This window comes from Cinclus cinclus, chromosome 3 (assembly GCF_963662255.1).
Source record: "Cinclus cinclus chromosome 3, bCinCin1.1, whole genome shotgun sequence".
NCBI classification, from domain to species: domain Eukaryota; kingdom Metazoa; phylum Chordata; class Aves; order Passeriformes; family Cinclidae; genus Cinclus; species Cinclus cinclus.
Window position 1 is genome coordinate 114,351,569 of NC_085048.1, and position 18,965 is coordinate 114,370,533.

Genomic DNA, 18,965 nt, shown 5'->3' on the forward strand with positions numbered 1-18,965 from the left:
CAAGACCACCCCTGTTTGGACGACACCCCAAAGACACACAGCAACAAACAGAGCAGAATTTTTAAGCAGAAATCCCTCCATCCCTCTTGTGCTACAGATGACTCCCCAAACACGGTGTGGTGCTACCGTTCCCATGGCTTATTACTTACTACAAACTGAATTCTGGATGGTTTCCTTTGTCCAGCCCAAGAGAAGAACTCTGATGCAACAAAAAAAAAACAAACCAAAAAAAACCACAAACAAAAAAAAAAAACTCATCACCTCTGCCACTTAATTTGAGTTATAAAAAAGGTCTCGACTTAGTGGGTTAGAGATCATCAGCACACCCAGTATTGCTTGCAGAGAGGAGCACAACAATGATTTGTAGACTCCTAGTGTGTCACAGGGGCTCTGGGGACAGCAGCGATGCAGAACAGCAGCCACAGCACAGCCCCAAAACCAGACAGTGCAGGAGCAAAGCAAGAGCCAAAATGTGCCCAAATGAATCATCCACCAAGAATTGGTTTTACCAGTCTGGAGTCCCACACACAAAAGCAAGGACAACCCAGGACTGTGTCATCCCAGGCAAAAGAGTGGGGGAAAGAGGGAGAGAAACGTGCTGGGCAGGAGGGACGACTCTTCTATGTGGCCCTGGGGATGAGTGGAAAGGTGGCAAGTCCCAGCTTGCTCCCTCCTGCCAGAAACTCCTGTTCCTGCCTCCCCTCCCATGCCCTGTGCTCCTGATGTGACCTTCCTCCCAGCTCAGCCACCACGCAGCCGCTCCCAGGCAGGTCCCCGAGGGGAGCAGAGGGGCAGGGGATGAGGTGAACGAGACTGGGGAAGGAGAAGGGCTCCAAGGGCTCAGGACTTGCCAAACAGAAGCACCCCTTAGAAGGAATAGGAGGAAAACCAACCTTCCCACAGTCCATGGGCTGTTCCCAGGGGATAGCAAATCCATGTGGCTCCAACTAACTTCATTTCACGCCTGGACCTGGGGCAGGGTAAGCACCCTCCAAAGTTGAGGATGAAAAAAATGTAATTTAAAAATAAAGAGTAGTCCTCTCCAGGACATCCTAGCCTGGCTGGTGTTTGCCAGGCTCAGAGCAGACACGGTGGTTCCAGCCTGCCCAGCACCCCTGCCCAGGCCAAACTTTGGCTGGCTTTGGCACCAGCTCTGGGTGCCAGAATGTGCCCAGCTGGCTGGGAAGGGCTCCCTGGGACAGTGGCACCAAGGGAAAACTGCAGCCTCAGGAACACACACACTGAGCCTGTTTCCTTATGCTGCTCTAAATGCTTCAATACTTCAAGGGAGAGGCATCAAGATTTAAGCCTAAATTAAGATTTTAAGACAAACATCAGGAACCAATCCATTTGGCCTGGCTCCTTCCTCTCCAGCAGACTTGCAATCCATACCAGGCAAGTAGAGCCCAACCATTTCTGGTTATGGTGTCTGCTCTAAGTTTTTCTCCACCAGCTTCAGTGAAACAGGCAAATCTGGCTCTGTTGTTCCAGAACATCCTGTGCCATCTGCAGATAATTCTCTACTCAGAGAAAATGTGCCCTGACAAAAAAAGTTAAACAGCCCAATAGCTTCGTGTAATATATAATTTGTCACCCAGAGTAACCATAAGAAAAGCACATTTTAAATGTGGGGTTTGACTGTGGTTAACCCTGAAATTAGGGACCTTCTTTTCTTGATTACTGCACTCCTCTTTTTGAAGCACAGCTCCCCCCAAAACCGAGCTCAACTCTGCTGCTTTAAACCCAGCTCCTAACGCCTGCTTCTCACACAGCCTTAAGCATGAAACAGGTCCTGCAACTGTACCTGGGCCAGTGAAGGCAACACCTGCCATGGAGAAGAAGAGATAAAAACACTGTGTAAAATGCTGCCTCCTTGTTAACCCAAAGGAGAAATCCCAGGCTCACTGCTGGTTTAGTATCTCACACCACCCTGAGCAGCAGAATAATTTACCAACATATAAATGGAGGGCTTAGGGGCAGCTGCACCACATAAACAGTCACAGTGGGGCTCTGAAGTTTCTGTCAGGATATGGGATATAAAGCTGGGTGAATAACTGATTTTTCGGTTCATTGGCAACCCTGAAAAAAGTTTCAAAAGAAAAAAAAAATCATTTGGGGTTGACCGAAACAAATATTTCGCTTTGACTTTTCAGACCCTTTAACAAAAGTCAGCTCCAAAGATCACTCCAATGAAAAGTTGCTTCAAAGAAGAAAATCTCAAAGCCTTTTATTCAAAAGAGGTCGAAACAAAATAGGTTTGTTTCTTTCCTAGCTGGAAAAAAAAAAAAAAGTGTGGCAAATCAAAACAACTTCTTTTTATTTTGCCAAAATTTGCCTTTTTTTGCTCATTAGTTTTTGCTCCAGCACAACCAATTTACACATACAATAATTTAAAGGGAGACACTAGTAATCCCGATGGAATACAAGTTTGTTTTGTTTTGTTTTTTTAAAAAACAAAACAAACAACAACACTGCACAAATGTCCTGAAACTGAAACCCAACAGAAAGTAAGCTCAAAACCACTAAGCTTTTCTTGGCTCGGCTAGAGAATCTTATTAAGTCTCTGAATCATAGAGCCACAGATTTGGGATGTTGTGAAAATTAAATTAGTCTTACTTATTATTAGCAAGGCAAGAAAGGAACCAGGAGATTAGCATGCAGCAAGTGGCATTGTGAGCCAACTTTTCAGCGTGTTTCTGCCTTTCTCCTGCAAACCCACAATTAGCGGCGCCCGCGCTGCTCCGTGGTGTTTTTAATCTCTGGATGCAGGTTCCTGACTCTCCACTCAGCCGAATGCAAATCCAGGATTTAATGCCACGCCACAGTGAGATTCTCATTTCAATTCCTGCCTTGTTTCATTTGAAGTCTCTGCTTGCCTGTGCTCTGTAGGTGCATCTTACCCTATGGCTGCAAATGTTTAAGATCCAGGGAAACCAGGAGTTAAACCCTTGGGATCGAGGAGAAGAGGCACCCATCCATATCGACTTCCAGAGAGTACAAGTGGGACAGCCTCACCCCTCTCCTGTTTTGCCTTTTCTGTTGGGAGTTTAATATTGGAGTTTTCTGGCTGCTGGATGGCTCTGATGCCTTGGGGGACAGAGGCTGAACAGCTGGGACAGGAACACTGCTCTACACTATGGGACCAAAGAAAGAGATGGGATATATCCAGATTTATTCACGCTTTCATTCAGAATTCAATTGCTTTGCATGCCAGGGAAGAAGTGGCAGCGAGGCACCTCGATTTTCTAACTGCTGTACTTTTAAATTAAGCTGGCTCACCTTCGTAATTCACAGACATCCCACCACACTCCTCAGTGGAAAGAAAGAAAAGAGCAGATATTCCAAATGTCTCACACAAGCCTGGGTTTAAAACAGTAGAAAAAAAAAAAAACAACTGTTTTTCATATGTCATAAAGAGACAAACACAGGCAGTGACAGTTTGCTGGAAACCGTTTTAACAGATCACAACTGAAAGTGGCTTTAAACCCACAGAAATCCTTGGAAGGTAAAAAAAAAAAAAAAATCCAAAGAAGAATTTGGACCATCTCAAATCACCTCTACACTATGAAACCATAGCCTTCCCAAGGGCAAACTCCAAAGCAATATTTAATGAGCCAATACTTCCATTTATCATGAACTCATTTGAATACCAGAGTCCCTACATAATAAATCAAACTTGCCTGCAATGTTATTATTATTGTTGTTTTGTTTAAACAGCTCCTTTATTCCCCAAACAGCACAGCAGGGCTAGAGGTGAGCAGCTGGCAGCACAGCACCTCAGGTCCCTCAGGCCACGGGGCTTCAGGCAGGTGAGGTGTGAAGGGTTGTCCTGCTTTTCCAGCCTCAGCTCTCCCAGAAAACAGCACTCGCACCAGGGAGGAACCAGACATCTCCAACCCTGCTCAGAGCAAAAAGGAGCTGAAAACCCTCCCAGGCAGATGTGGCTTTTAGCCCTGCACACTTAGAGTGGGAGCCCAGGGGGCTCCAGCACCGACTACACAGTTCCAGTCACGACTTCTGTCCTTCAGCCAAAGACAGCAGCATCTCATCCCTTCCCTCTCCACGTTGGCAAGGTTGGCTCTGTGCAGAAGAAGAGCATGGAGAGCTGGAGTTCCTGCAACCAGGACCTCAGCAGTCCTTGGCCGCACCTCTGGAAGAGAAAAGCTGCAGGGAGCTCCCCGGCACACACATTGCTGTCCCTTGCACTTACTCCTGGTTCCACATCTCCTGTGGTGCACCAGAAGAACAGAGGGATGAACCAGATTTGCTCCAAATCTCCCCTCACAGCCTTTTGGGTGCAGAGCTTTTCCCTTGTCAGAGATCTCTAGCCCAAGGTGAGCACAGGCAGCCTGCCAGGAGGATCAGAACCCAGAGAATCACTTATTCCTTGGAAAACTGCAGGTCGTTAGAGTACCAGGGATGCAATACCACCAGGTGAAACCTACGGGAGATGGGATGTGGTGCCACTGGTTCTCCTTCCAGCAGAGAACAAGGAGCTGGGGTTCTGTAAGCACCCTGATCACAGCTGCAGCACTTCAGATGAGCAGCTCCCATGTGCACTATGCTCACAAGAAACATCTGTACCAGGCCAAACAGCATCCAATACCTCTCAGGATAATTCCAGCTGCAGGAAAGGTCTCCCTGTATCAATTCTGTGTGTGGGTGGGTATAACCATATATAACTGCGTATGAGAATTACTTCAGAATCAGCTCCTCACAGCAAACTCTAGACAGGGATAGTGGTCTGGGCAGCATAAATTACACAAAAAAGCAAATGCAAGTCCCTATTATTTGATGCTTCAGTTGAAGTGTTTGGCTGGAGAGTGCAGTCTTGAGTTCATCAGCCCCTTCTGTGGCCAGCTCCAAACAGGCAGCAAAGAGTATCACTGCAACTGCAGCATCTGTCCTGACCCTGGCATCTCCCTCTGCAGGGGAAAGACACCTGCAACTCTGGGACTGCACTTCTGCAGCTACAACAGCAACTGCAGGAGAGCCTTAAAATGAATTTTGGTGAGTTACTTACTTTCCCACATGTGAGTTTGTTTTGCAGGAGAGGAGCAAGGCCTACCTCTGTCTTGCTTTTCTCTTTTCCAGGGGCAGCTCTGTTTTTGGGGAGCTTACAGCAGCAGTGGGGTCTGCAGTGCTCTGTCAGGCAGGAGGGAAAAGCAAGCTCTGTTGAAAGTGGAGCATCATCTCCCTTGTGGTCCTGCCAGCGTTCCCTCGCCCGCCTCCACCTGTTTAGGCTGCTGAGAAGAAACCAGAGCCTATTATCGGGCCGGCTGCTTTGTCAGGTGCTCCTTTGATGTAAATTCAGCCACGATGAGATGTGCTGATGGCAGCAAACAGCCAAAGAGAACCCAGCGTGCCCTGCACGGTGACCTGCAGAGATTAGAGTGAGCGGGGCTGTAGACAAATCACGGAGGTTAAACGTGAGCGAGCTGAGAAGTCTTGGGAGAAGCACCCAGGGAGGAAAAACAAGCAATGCAGACAGAAAATAGGAAAACAAGGCAGACCAAGGATTGACTAGACCCTACTAATGCATAAATCAAAGCCTTTCCCCACCTATTGATACTTCAGCTCTGCCCAAACGTTCCTGCTGCAGGGCAGCCAGCGGAGAGAAGCCCTTGGTGCACCATTGCAGGATTCTGTCACAGTCATCACTGCAGAACCAACTCAGCCCTTACAGGGGGAAAAAAAAAAAATCAGGCTTCCCCACCCACCTCTTTTACCCTTTTTTCTTTTTAAAAAATTTGTGGAGAGCTGGTGACCTATTGCAAGGGTAGAGGACCAGGAGGCGTGCAAGGCCAGAAAATGCCATGCCCACATCTAAGTTGAAGCAATGCCATATCTGTGCAGCTTCCCTGCCTAAAAATCTGTCCCTGCTCACAGCTCAGCTGCATTTTGCAACGTTTCTTTAAAATTTGGAGAGTGAGGCTCTGCTTTTGAAGGTGGAAACATTTCACCTGGGGCAGTATAGCACACACCATTGCATTATTTTTTTCATTAGTGGTGATGTTCTGCCCCTGCAAGGTCTCAGATTAGAGGACCATTTCTGATTTAGGGACCACTCAGCAGGTGACAGATGGTATTCAGACACCCAAATTCATGGGGAAAACCAGAGAGCACCAGAGAAAAGTACTTTTTTCACTGATCAACTTTTCTGCAGCTAAATGAGGCCTAATGCCTTATTACAGGCACATCTACATCCCAGTGGCTGACAGCATTTTCTGTATCCATCAAAGAGGGAATTTCTCTAGCAACAGCACCAGAACTGTAAAATTCCTCCTGCAAACACACAAAAATCCCTCTTGCCACCACACACCATGCCTCTTCTCACCACCACTTGCCAACCAAAGCAGCCACGTTGTGTTCATGCCTGCAAACACAAGGGTGAATTTTCATCCCTGCTGACCAGAAGTGGCAGAGTAAGACCAAGATATCAGCGAGGCAGATTTCTGCACACCAGGCCTATTATTTGCTAATGAGATATCAGCTGTGATCCTCCCGACTCAAAACACACTCCAGGGATCAGTACACTCAGGAATTTGTTGACAGCAAGTCCTGGACTCTCTCCCCTCATACTGTGGTGCCAGGCTGGCCTGAGCACTGCTGCACCTCACTGGATATTTCCCAACACCCACTCCCAGTCTCAGGGGAAATTGGCTTTCACAAAGAGATGAAAATTTAAATACATGCACTGCAACATTTCATTCAGCAGTGTCCTGACACAGGTTCACCTCCACAGTGCCAGCATGGTCCTCCAGTGCACTGCACAAACCAAACACAGGGAATAAATAGGAGCCTGTGCCAGGCTGCAATGGTCCTATAAGCCTGAAAAGACCAAACTCCCTGCCTCTTCAGCCCTGGACTGGGGAGAATTGGCTCAGGCCACCTCCTGAATGAAAGAACAGCTTTCCTAAGGACTGAGCTCACACTGCCAGCCTGCTAAGGAGCTGCACCGATTGGAAACCTAAAGGACAGCTGTTTGTTCCTCCCTTTCCACCCTGCTTCCTCCTCCCCAGTCAAAGGAAGGGGAAAGCTGCCAGAAGAGACTTCATCTAGGTGGCCAAGGACAGAGGGAAAGGGAGAGGACACCCCTTCCAAATGGAAAAGGAGAGAAAATGTTCCCATAGGAGCACAAAGCAGCCACACGAACTGCTCCTTTTGCCATTGTCAGAGGGAGGCAGCTCAGTCCAAGGGAGAGTGGAGTAACCTGCAAGAGCCTCAACAGCTGCAAAACACCCGTTGCCAGCTGCTCATTGATTCTTAACTGGCTTCAGCATTAACTAAGTGACAAAAGGCTTTAGTGCTCCTAATGGAAACACAGTCTCTGCACTAGTAAAATAACACAGCCTTGGAAAAAAAAACCCTTTTTGGTGGTAGAATTCATGTGCAAGCAGGTTTCAGGTCCAAATTGCTGAGATTGGGACAAAATGTTTGATTATATTTGGGGCTGGAGACAGAGAGGAAAGGGAGGATTTGAAAGTGTTAGGGGGACACTTCATAACTGCTTTTGAGTTGTTTCCAAAACATCCATGTTTTCTATTTGTGCTAAGGCTCCCTGTAGTTTAAAAGCCAAGATGTGATCCAAAAAGGCCTTATGGATCCTGAGCCAGCCTCTGCATTTCTGAAAGTGCTTGTTAGGTACTTTCCTCTCTGCTCTGAATTCCTGTGGAAGGTGCTCCCACTATCCATCCACATCCATCTCCAAACTGTTGTGAGCAACTGAAGTGCCTCAGGGAGAGATTCAGCAAATCTTGCTGCCTCATCTTCTGTGAACTGCTTGGACTGGTGAGCATAAAGGAGTAAAAAAAAAAAAAAACAGCAGTCCAGCTACTCATGGAGTGTCTGCACACAGCTGCCAGCGTTCATTGCTCTTTCCAGGCAGTCTCCTCACACACTTCTTTTCCTCAGCCAAAGAAGACCTGGAAAACCAGCTCCAACCACAGCAGAAATTACAATTCAGACAATATCACAGCTCTGCAGACATGAGTGACAGCCCAAGAGGACACTAGAAAAAAAGACATTAGACAGAGACAGTTCTGCCATGACCACACACGTGTCTTCTGCACGTCCCCCTGTACCTTGATCTGCTCCTCTGATCATAGAGCTGTCCACTGGCTTTGGAAAGATTTGCTGGGATAAAGCTGTGTGTCCTTTCCCCTGTGTTGCTGTGGCCAAGACTAGCTGCTTCCTCAAGCAATAGGGGAGACCCTTACTCTAGGGGTTCTTTGGGTCACTTATACCAGTAAGCTGCAGCTGACAATTAGCAGTGTGGAACTAGCATGGGAGAGGCCAATTTGTCTGCTCCTTTTACTACTCGAGTTGGAGTCTGTAACAGACAAACTCCCCAGTGTGGCACAAGGTACTGCATCCACCCCACCGAAGGTGCTTGGGGTGGGATGGGCTTTTGCCCCCAAGGTACAAATCCAAAAGGTTCTCCCCTGTGCACAGCCAGGCCAGCTGTGGCAGCATGGCTCACGGGGATGGAGCTGAACACCACAAAGCTCTCTGGGGTTTGTACTGCAGCAAGGTATGTACAGCATCATGGCATGAGACCACAGCTCCCTGAAGTACCCCAGAGAACTCCTTTTCCTACAAGGTCTTCTGCTGGAGGTCAGGCAACACTGTAAGGTCTGATCCAAAGAACTTGCTTTTCTCTCCTTGTGCAATGCCTCCTGAAGACCAGCTCAGGCAAGGCAACACTTTCTGCTGTTTACAAGATGAAGACAGTCATGGAAACTACACCTGGTCTCAGTAAACTGCTCTCACTGCAATTCTGTGCTGAGGGAAATGAACACTGAGTGTTTAGCTACTTAGAGTCCTGCCCTTCAGACTCCCCTCCCCCTCCACATAACTTCATTGCTTTAAATATGGAAGGTGAGGCTCACACCATGACAGCAATCCCAGCAGGAAACCTCCTCGTATCCTGAGCGGGTTTGCTTGCTGGGCCAGGGGTGAAACATGCACACACGAGGATCTGCCCATGCATGAGCACTAACAAACCTTGATGAGCCAGGATCACTCACAACAGCTCCACTGACAGTAGGTGCAGCAAATGCCACCTGGGCACACAACCAGTCAGGGCACAGGTGACAGCCTAGCAGAATCCCTCAGGGAATACAGCCCAATCTGATGCCTCAGATCAGTATTTTGCACACGTAGGGTACATATTCTAAACATACAAAACTATGCCAAAAGGATCATTAGGCATGTGGAAAACCATGCTAGAAGAATCATTAAGGATGTTCAGGCAAACATTAAAAAATATGTACAATACCTTCATTTGACTGTCCTTTGATTTATTTTGTCTTCCATAGGACCCCAGTGTCTTTTAGTTCAAGGAGAAATATTTTTTTGCCCCTTCATATTCTAGAAGTAGTCCCAAGCCTTACTTGAGACACACAATTCAATTATTGTAGGGTGTACCAAACCAGGAACCTCTGCAGATATGTGCCAGGTCAGCAGGGTCGTGACAGAACCAGGGGGCCTGCAGAGGAAGACTCAGAGACCCTAAATTAGGAAAAATACTTTACTTTGATGACCATATAGTGAATCCAGACATGAGAAAGTCAGATTTCCCCCTCTGCCTTTGAGATGTTGTGAGACCTGTGCCAGCCGAGTCCTTCTCAGATATTGCTGACAAAGGGCTGATCTTTGCAACCCATCCGTAACACAGGGTTAACAACATATATTACATTTTTAAGTACAAGTTGACAAGGTGAAATCAAGAGCTCCATCGGTTTTGGATGCATCACACGTGCACCTGACCCCCAGTGCCACAGAGCCACGACTGAGTATCAAACAAGCAAAGCTCCTAACTGCTTAAGCTACATCCCAGAGAAATTAGCATTTCTGCACATCCCAATCAGGCAACTCATGCTGGGTACCAAATTACAGAAGTGCACAAGAGACCTCCTGCAAAAAAGCTGGCATGGCCAGCTGCTACCAGCCAGGAGAGCATCACACTGCACTGTGCCTTCTCTGCAATTTCCACAGAGGGCCACCCATTCCGTTCAGCTGCAGGAAGCAGGGGCCCTTCAGAGAAGAGTTTCACTGCACTACACTGATTCAGAGAATAAATCTGCACAGGTCACGAGGCAAGGATCAGGTGAAGACAGGAGGATATGTAAGCAACAATTGTCACATTGCAGACACATGACAGGACTGAAGCTGCAGTTCCAAATCCATGGGAGAGCCTTGCCTTGGAGGATTTGATTTTATACCCAGTCAGGAACTATAACGTACCTCCTTATCTAAAAATAATTATTGAAAAAGGTCTTCTAACATCTGGACTTGTATCAGTGCTACAACAGGCACCAATGGCTGCATTAAAACCCCTTAATCTGCAGCCCAGCTCTCTACCAACAATAATTGACAGCAATAGCAGGGCTGTGGTGATGCAGCTCCCACTCACCCCATGGCTGTTACACATTTCCTCTGCAGAACAGGAACTCAAGACCCTTGCATCTTCAAGGCTCAGTTCCAGATTTGGGAGGAAAGCAGCTAGTGGGCACAGTGTGTGCACCTGTAATCTAGCCCAGGCTTTCCCTTCTCTCCAAATGCTCCTGCTCCTTATGGTTGTATCCCACTTTCTCCACCATCTGCTCTTCCTACAGCTATCCCAGCTGCCTAGACTCTGAGTACTGCTTCACCTTCCTATTTCCTCTACTCAGAGCTTCTGCTGAGCTCTTGCTTTGTGTCGTCTTCCAGCTCTTCCTCTCCTTGTTTTTAGCCCTCTGAACTTAAATGTGTTTCTTCCCATCTCCTTTCATGTTCCAGGCTCTCTGGAAGGAGCAGACCAGGCAGCTTGCTACCTTTAGTAGCTGTGCTCTTTGGCAGAGGCCAAAGACAGAAAACTCTTTATTTTGTAGCAGACACTCCTAACAGGTACTACACAACTATTAGATGACATATGCTTTCATAAATTGTATTCAAGTGTATTTTGCAACTATCCCGTATTTTCTAAATGCTCTGAAATTCAGAAGATAAATATGCAGAGTTGCAGAACTGGCACAAAATGTAAATGGTTGGACCAAGGGTGATTCATCTTACTTGCACTGAGCTACACCTTTCTCACATCCTATAAAGCCCACCAGATATTCAGCTCAAGTGCTGCAGTTCAACTTCCCAGCAATAAAACTTCCCACGTGATGATTTCATTACCCAGCATAATTCAGTAAAACAACTCTGTGTGATGAAGAGTTAACTTCAGTACACCCTCACTGCATTTCAGGACATGGGAATGCATTATTTGTAAGCTCTACTTTTGGCATCTCAACATGAAGTTGCTAATGATATTCTGAGGTGGTGTCAATGTTCCAGGTGCTGTGGGCAGGCCAGCACTGCCAGCACCTGCAGCAGGTGGTGGTGGTGCTCTGGCTAAGGCAGATCTGAACCCCCAAGTCTCACAGCACAGTCTTTCAGACAATACAAGCAGAGCCCAGCCCTTCTTAGTAGTCGTTCAGGAGCCTGCAGCTCACTTCACAGTGGGATCTTTGGACTTTGCTTCATGGCCACGTGCCAGCTCAGGGAATTGCATCTGAACCAGGTGTCCTCCGCTGTTTGTGCTGGACAGGCACATCAACACTCGCTCCTCAGTGACACCAGTCCTGGGGTGAACCTGATGCACCCTGACATGTCTGGTGACAATGCACAGCAACGCAAATGTGCACAAAGTATCAGTTGCCATCCTGCCCGTGAGGCTACTGGCAAGATTAAACTAGACATGGCATGTTGTCTCAATGGGAACAGCATGGAAGGACAACCCCGATGCAGCTGAATCTGTTAGGCAAAACTTTCTGCATATGAACAAAGCTGCCTGTACAAGACAGAGGAGAGAGGCAAGAGGATCCTGTCTGTCCATCCCACCATCAACAACAAAAAAGGAGGCTTGAGCTAGGAGACAAAAAGCAGTCCTACATTTTAAGGCAGGCAGCATCTACCCCAAAAGGCTGAATTTGGAAGTAAGCTTTACATCTTCCAGCAGCGTGAAGGTCTGCGGGACGCAGAAAGAACATAAAAATCCCATAAACACATCCTGGCTAGTACCAGGTTTCACAAAGTCTCAGATTAGTACATCAGTCACAATAGAAATCTCTTCTCTTCCCCTCCCCCATCCACGGCAGGCCACCAGAACTGCACTCGGAGACTGGAAGACAAATGGGCAGCTGCCTCTGGAGGCAATTGTGAGGAGACTAAAGATCAACTTGCAGCTGGCACTTCCACCCCCACCTCTCCTTAATACTTCAGTCCACTCGCTGCCAGACAAGGATCATGAGTCAGCTCCTAAACATATTCTCCCTGAAACAATAGCTATAGCTCCGTGCTGCAGCTATCCCACTGCTCCAGCTCCAAGGGACACGCCACAGGCACAGAAACAAAGGCACCAATTTTAACCTACAGCAGCCCAACACCAGAACTGAATGATATAATAAGCATGCACTAAAGAATACTGTGCTAAACCTGGGAGATTAGCAAAGCTAATTTTGACATGTAACAGGCATGAAGTGCTGTAATGACAATCTGCAGAAACACCAAACAGAAGTGGGTTTGGGGCTACATGGTAAAGCAGATGTCTTTTGCTTAAACCTTTTCTGCTACAAGGTACAGTTTGATACCACATCGTTGTGCGCTGCAGTACTAATCAGAAGGCAAAGGAGACAACTTAGCCTTTACAAATTAATTTTATCATGGCCATAGGAACTGCTCTCTCAATTCTGAGCAGCCACCACTCACTGAAATTCCTGCATTTACAAAGATGGAACCCCAAAGATAGTCCCTCAAGGACATTTCAAGAAGTAAAAAGCTTCCTTTGGCAAGGACAACCTTTCAGCTTACCCAGCTGATGACATCAAACTCGGGCTTTTGTGACCCAAGCGCTGTCAGACAATAAAGAATTCAAATAACAGATAAAAAAAAACCACACTAGAGATTTCTCACAACTAGATGTTAAGTGATGAACTGGAGGTGACTACTGACCACTTAAAAGAACTGTGCACATAGTAAAGACATGGAAGAGTCTATGTCCATGCACCATCAAGAAACAGCAGCACCCAGAACATGCCTTACCTGCAGCCAGTTCACTGAGACCCTCTGATGAGATGTTGCTCACAGAGCTACAGTGCCAGGTAACATGAGAGGAGACTTCAGTAACTGCTGCATTTCTGCCTTTTTTTTGTAGCTAAGAAATCAGCAAATCCCGTTGTCCTTCCCCTACCTCACCTCACCATAGCTGGTGTTTCTTACAGCTGGGTATTGCCAATCACTTTGAAGAAGTCTCTAACCCCAAATATCATGATGATATCAAATATCATCAAATATCACATTGCCCTACAAGCCAGAAGGGAAATTGGAGACAGAAGTAAAAGACTGACTCCCAACACAACAAAGAGATGGGAGACTTGAAGGAAAACCCCTGCCAGGTGTGGTTTGTGAGACTGAGCAACACAAATCAGAAGGTCCTACAGCGCATCCATTTTACCACTAACAGAGAAGTGAGTAATGCACACATTTTTTAAAAAAAAGATAGCAGGCTGTAAACACATGTATCTTTTTAAATTATTTTATTTTGTGTAAGCTAAAAGGAAATTTACACACTTAAATCTCAAAAGACCTTGGGCATGCATATTGACCTTTTTAGAGGTTCTTCGACATAGCTCTCTTTTTTCCATAGGAATTTCCCCAGACATTTACAACCCATAGTTTTTTACTGTATATACAGCCTAAAACCATAGCAATCTATGATTATGTCATTTTACACTGTGCAAAATCAAACAGGAATAGTGGTACAACAGAACATAAAAATTTCTAACAGATAAATTTCATTGTAAGACATTCATATTGTTTTGGTCCTTCTTTTCCAAATCAAACTGATTAAAAGCAGACAACCTTCTAATGACCAAAAAAAAAAAAAAAAAAGAATCAAGTGTTTAGACAGTAATCCATAACTGGAATAAGAAGTTACTGACAGCATACCTTTCAAAAGGCTATATAATGACAGAGCCATACTATTGAAGTTCAAGAACATAAAAACTGATTAGCCAATCAAACAGGGAGAGAGGATGGAGGAAAAGAAAAGGAAAAACACATCTTAAACTTGTTAAAGCACAAAAGAAATTACTGGGTTTTAAAGAAACAGTAACTGAAAAACCCACAAAAGGGACAACATAACCTTTCGATTTTTTTTCCAGCAAGAAGTATTTCAATATATGCAGGAAAGAAAAAAGTTGCTCAATGCAATCTGAAAGTCTTAAGGGGGAACTTCACAGATTGTGAAGATTGAAGTTTCCATTATGTGTTATAGGATTTTTTTTTTTAACTTTAAAAAGTTTTTTTAAGAAGGACACCACCAGTGTATTTCACAAAGACATAAATGTATACAGCCCAGCACAACAAAAAGAATAGATCTTCAAAAAGATTTACCCCCAATTATTTACATTTTTCTCTAATATAAATTTAGGACTCCAGTATGTAAATAAATATACATTACTATGTATACCTTTCTAGTGCTGCTTACCAACAAATCATCTGAACTTGATATTTTTTTTAATTAAAGCAAGATTGCTTTTTACGACCCGCAGAGGGAAGAAAAAAAAAATCAATAGAAAATGTCCAATTCACATCACTTTAGTCTACCTTTTCTTGGCAGCTTGTTGAAGGTGTTAATGTGGCTGGGAACATCAACACCTTGGCATGCATGAAAGTTAAGTCAGGAAGGCTAGAAATCACCTTGGCAGCCTCTTCACTAAGATGTTCTTCCTTTTTAGGCTTCCTGTTGGGAAGAAAAGAACAAAGTGCATTAATCTAGTACCTGATATCCCTGGGATCACTGAAACAATCACTGATTGAAGCAATGTTCTGTCAGCTTGTCTCCCACTGACAGGCACTTCAGTAAGCTACTTGAAGGTAGTCTAATGTTTTAATACCTACCTGCCTACCAATAATGTGTTAACAGAGAGAGTCAGCAAAACGTTCCTGTGTATATTGCTGCAATAAGGAAAAAGCATCCTATTCAAAATGATAGCTTTTACAGATTTTTTTCCTTTTTTTTAAGCAGCTTCAGGAGTCAGAAGACTCACTTGAAGAGTCAACCATGTGCATATTCTAGAGATAAAACAGTTGGAGCATTTGTTCTAAACTACCTAAATCTGGTACAATTCTACAAAAATAAAACGAAAAAGATCTTAAAAGGACATTAAGAAACTCCTAAGTTACTTCTCAGTAATTATAAATTAAAAAGCACTTATGCTGTGTTTTCAACATGACTGTTCTCAGACTGTACATCATGCCACATTGTGATCCCAAAACCTTTTCTCCTTTCAAGATTCAGCAGCAGCAGAAGGTGCCTCACAAATAAGTGGTTCTACTTGCTTTGAAGTGCAGGAGTATGAGTAGCCATAATACATACAGCAGTTTGGGAATCACTCGGGTTTACTTTGCCTTTTGCATTACTCACAAGAATTACTGTGCACAAATGAATAAAGAAGTCTGAATCCCATCTCCTTTGGTTCTCACTATTATGCAAAAAACTCACACTTCCCAAGTAAAATGAAGCCTGGCTCAGACTGCTATGGACGTCCTTCCTTTGCCCAAACATCCATACTTTACACACATCTTGTTTATCTTTGAAGAACACTGCCTACTATTAGGCAGTTTTCCATCAAACATTATTCCAGCTTCAAAAAGGCACCTGCTAAGTCCTGTAATGATATAAGAAATTCCAACTGAATAAGCTCCCTTACCTTTGGGGGTGTGGGGGGGAAGCTGAGACAAAATGCTTGAACCGAAGAAACTGCTTTCCCTAGAACACTTTAGAAATTTCTTTTCTGTATCTGCTCTTATTTATAAACTTTAAACCAAGCCCATGAGAGGACAGTGTCCACTCCATCATGAAGCAGCATGTACTTTTTGTCAGGCCCCATGAGGATTGTTTCCTCAGCTAAGCAGAGACCAGTGGTAAGCAAGGGGCCACATGTTTGCTTGCACAGCAGCCCCAGAATTCCTTAGCTAGAAGAAAAAAAAAAGAGCTGGAGTCAAATGCATCCTTGACATCTGATGATGGTGTTGACCATCGTCACTGATCACTGTGCAGACCCTGAAATATCACTTTTGTTTGCTACTTGAAATCCCCACTTGATGAAAGTTCCCTAGATGAGGCAGTCTAAATACTGACTTACCTTCACAGAACAGCAAGTAGTTTTTGGTTTTTTTTCTCTGCTGCAATGGAATTTCATGAGCTACTGACTAGGCAGATTACCAAATTCTGGAGGATAAACAAAGCTGTGTACTGCATTTACTGAAGGAAGAAGCAGAGAGTCACTATGTGCCTCCTCTAACAACTTCACAGTCAGCTCTGTTTGTACTCAAAGGACTATCTCTGAGCTGTTGAAATGTGGTTCTCACCCACCACTGTGTTATCAGTATCTGGTGCCACCATTAATAATCACTTACCACAAGCCTCTTAAAGGTACAAACTCCTGATGATCAAGGACTTGGAGCTAACAAAGGAGTGTTTGACAGAGGAAGCCAAGGGAAGAGGGCTGCCTTGGAGATGTTCCTGCAATTGTTCATCAGGCAAGATGGAGCTCACACACTCCTTGCTATTTATATTCCTCTTCCTCCTCTGCTCAACTACAGCATGCTAAGAAATGGTACTGCTGAGTCCCAGAGGCAGCACTGTGTTTCATTCCGTGGTCACATGCAGCACCTTTATCACAGGACAATGCCATCACTCCTGCTGTACCAGCTGCTCTCTCTGCACAACAGGCACACCAGTGAGCCCAGTCGTCAGGTGTCAGTCTCACCCAGTTACTGACTGCTCCCTTTCTGGCTGGAATATTCCCCTTTGCAATAATTTATCTATTCCAGTGCAGTGTAAAAAGTATCAAGACAGAACTACAGATACAATCACTTGGCAATGAGATTCAAAACCTTTTTCTGAAATCATCTCAGTGCAGAAAGGGGTGAAATGGCCAAATTTCTACATTCCTCAACGGAGAGAGGCAGATTCCTCTGCAATTCAATAGAACTGGACACTGCAAGTACCCTTTCTGGGTAACAGTCAACACTTTTGGTAGCAAATATCACCAGGGTAACCCTAACGAGTTGCACATTAACTAATTTTAAAAGACAAAGTAGCATCATCATAGCAGACAGGTTTTGCCCTTAAAACTTAGCAAAGTCACTACTAGCTGTGATGTCCTTTAACAGAGGCAAGAGAAAGAACTGTGCTTTAACTTCAGGCACCACTTTTGCTGAAGATGCTCCTGTTACCCAAGAGCTTCCTTTGCTGAGCCCTGATAAGTGGACGGGAGTCTTGCAGAGCTTCTCCTGCTCATGCACTCCTCATTTCTAAGTGCCATGGCCTAAAGAACAGACACCTAAGTGAGTGTACAGTCAGTGGCAACTGTACCACTTCTGTCTGCTTTGGAATCAGAACTTTCGATTACAAAACCATGAAAGGACCCATCCCTGGATCAAAACAAGGTCTCTGCCTCATTCAGGTTTCAAAGTAATCCTCTGCAGCACACTTTGTGCCCATCCATCTCTTCTTTTACACTAGGTTACATTCCCTCCCAAGAAGGACAGGAAGGATACCCCTAACCAAGCATTTATACCAGCCTCTCTACCTGTAGGCATTAAATTTCCTTTTCAAAGGCATGTTAATATTAAGCCACAAGAAGTTAACCAGACAGACAGGCAGGAAAGTTGTTGGAAGAAAATCTGGCAAGAAAGAGGGAATACTTTGTCCATCCGTCACTTGCATGTCACTGTACTGTTTTGCATTCCAACCCCTTCCTGCAGCATTCAAGTCTTTCAGGGCTTCAGTCACCTCTCATGTTTTCAAACAGTTTTCAGGATAGCACCAGCAAGGCCAGGCTTTATCAGCAACGAGCTGATTAGAAAAATGCACTTTAAAAACACTCTGTAATGAAGAGTTAGCCTGCTCCATCCAACATCATCCCCAAGGAGTATTTCCAGTTTAAATTAAGAGTTTTGGCCATTTCTTGGAAAGGTATCAGTGCTCTGCTTTCCTTTAAAAAGACAGCAGATAAACTTTTGATCTCTGCCAATTCTATGGAACTAGGCAAAGCTGGAGATTCTCTGTGGAATGCTGCACTGGATCCCTGACCTTCAACACTTACTGTTGCTGTCAAGGTTTCAGGCTCAAGCTGAAGGGGAAGTTTCCCTCCTTTCCCAAAACTTTCCTGCTGAGAAACTGACTTTCTGGTTCAAGAGATGGCTCTGCAACTAAAGACAGGGCTTTTTTTGACAAAGATGACTCTTCACACGGCATCCCACAGCTGAACAATGGTATTTTCACCCTAAACTTTACCCTAAAGATCCTGAATTCAACCAAGTTACAGACATGAGATAGCCCCAGTGCAACTGCAGTTGCCATCAAAGTGATCCTAATCCACTGGTTTTGTGCTCCTCAGTCAGTTATCATGGGTGTCTAATAATTAACATTTCCAGGCTGGTGCATGAACCTCCTTCTCCATTGACCTGGCTGGAGCCAGCCACTCCTATTTTAAAGTCTCCAGTTCATTAAAAAAAGAATTTTAGAAATTGAGAAGAAAAACAAATTTATTACAAAAAGCTAACATTGTGCCACACTATTTGGCATACTGCTGAGGCTACACCTTCTTACTTCTCAGAAGGTTTCTAGCTTGAAAAAACAGACTGCTTTTCTTTTGGGGAGCATGAAATCAAGAAGAAAAAGCACTTGATATTTTTTTATTTTTAAATTCAGAGTTGATCAGAACATACAAAATGTATTAAATCGTGCAAACAGCTAATCCTTGTGTGTGTCTAAACTTAGCCTCCAAGTATGAGGTCCCCAGCCTGATCTACTACTATATCACAGATCTAGAACCAATTCCTGTTGGTAAGCAATGCTCTCCAGAACAGGGGAAGAGCTCTGATACCTGGATAAAGAGCTTTCATGTGCATTGTGGAAGCAC

The 18,965-nt window shown here is 44.9% G+C and overlaps 1 protein-coding gene across 4 annotated transcripts in view; it reads right to left on the minus strand.

The window, feature by feature from the left end:
• Positions 1 to 13,559: 13,559 nt before the first annotated feature.
• The window catches only part of AFTPH (aftiphilin), a 42,389-nt gene continuing 36,983 nt past the window's right edge, over positions 13,560 to 18,965 (minus strand). For 2 of the 4 annotated variants that reach the window (XM_062490652.1, XM_062490649.1), the window contains one exon: positions 13,560 to 14,773. In XM_062490652.1, coding sequence (XP_062346636.1) covers positions 14,629 to 14,773 — 145 coding nt within the window. In that variant the 3' untranslated portion in view covers positions 13,560 to 14,628. Of the gene's footprint in view, positions 14,774 to 15,691; positions 15,695 to 18,965 lie in introns of all 4 variants that reach the window. The other 2 variants (XM_062490650.1, XR_009933095.1) reach the window with 2 other exon arrangements.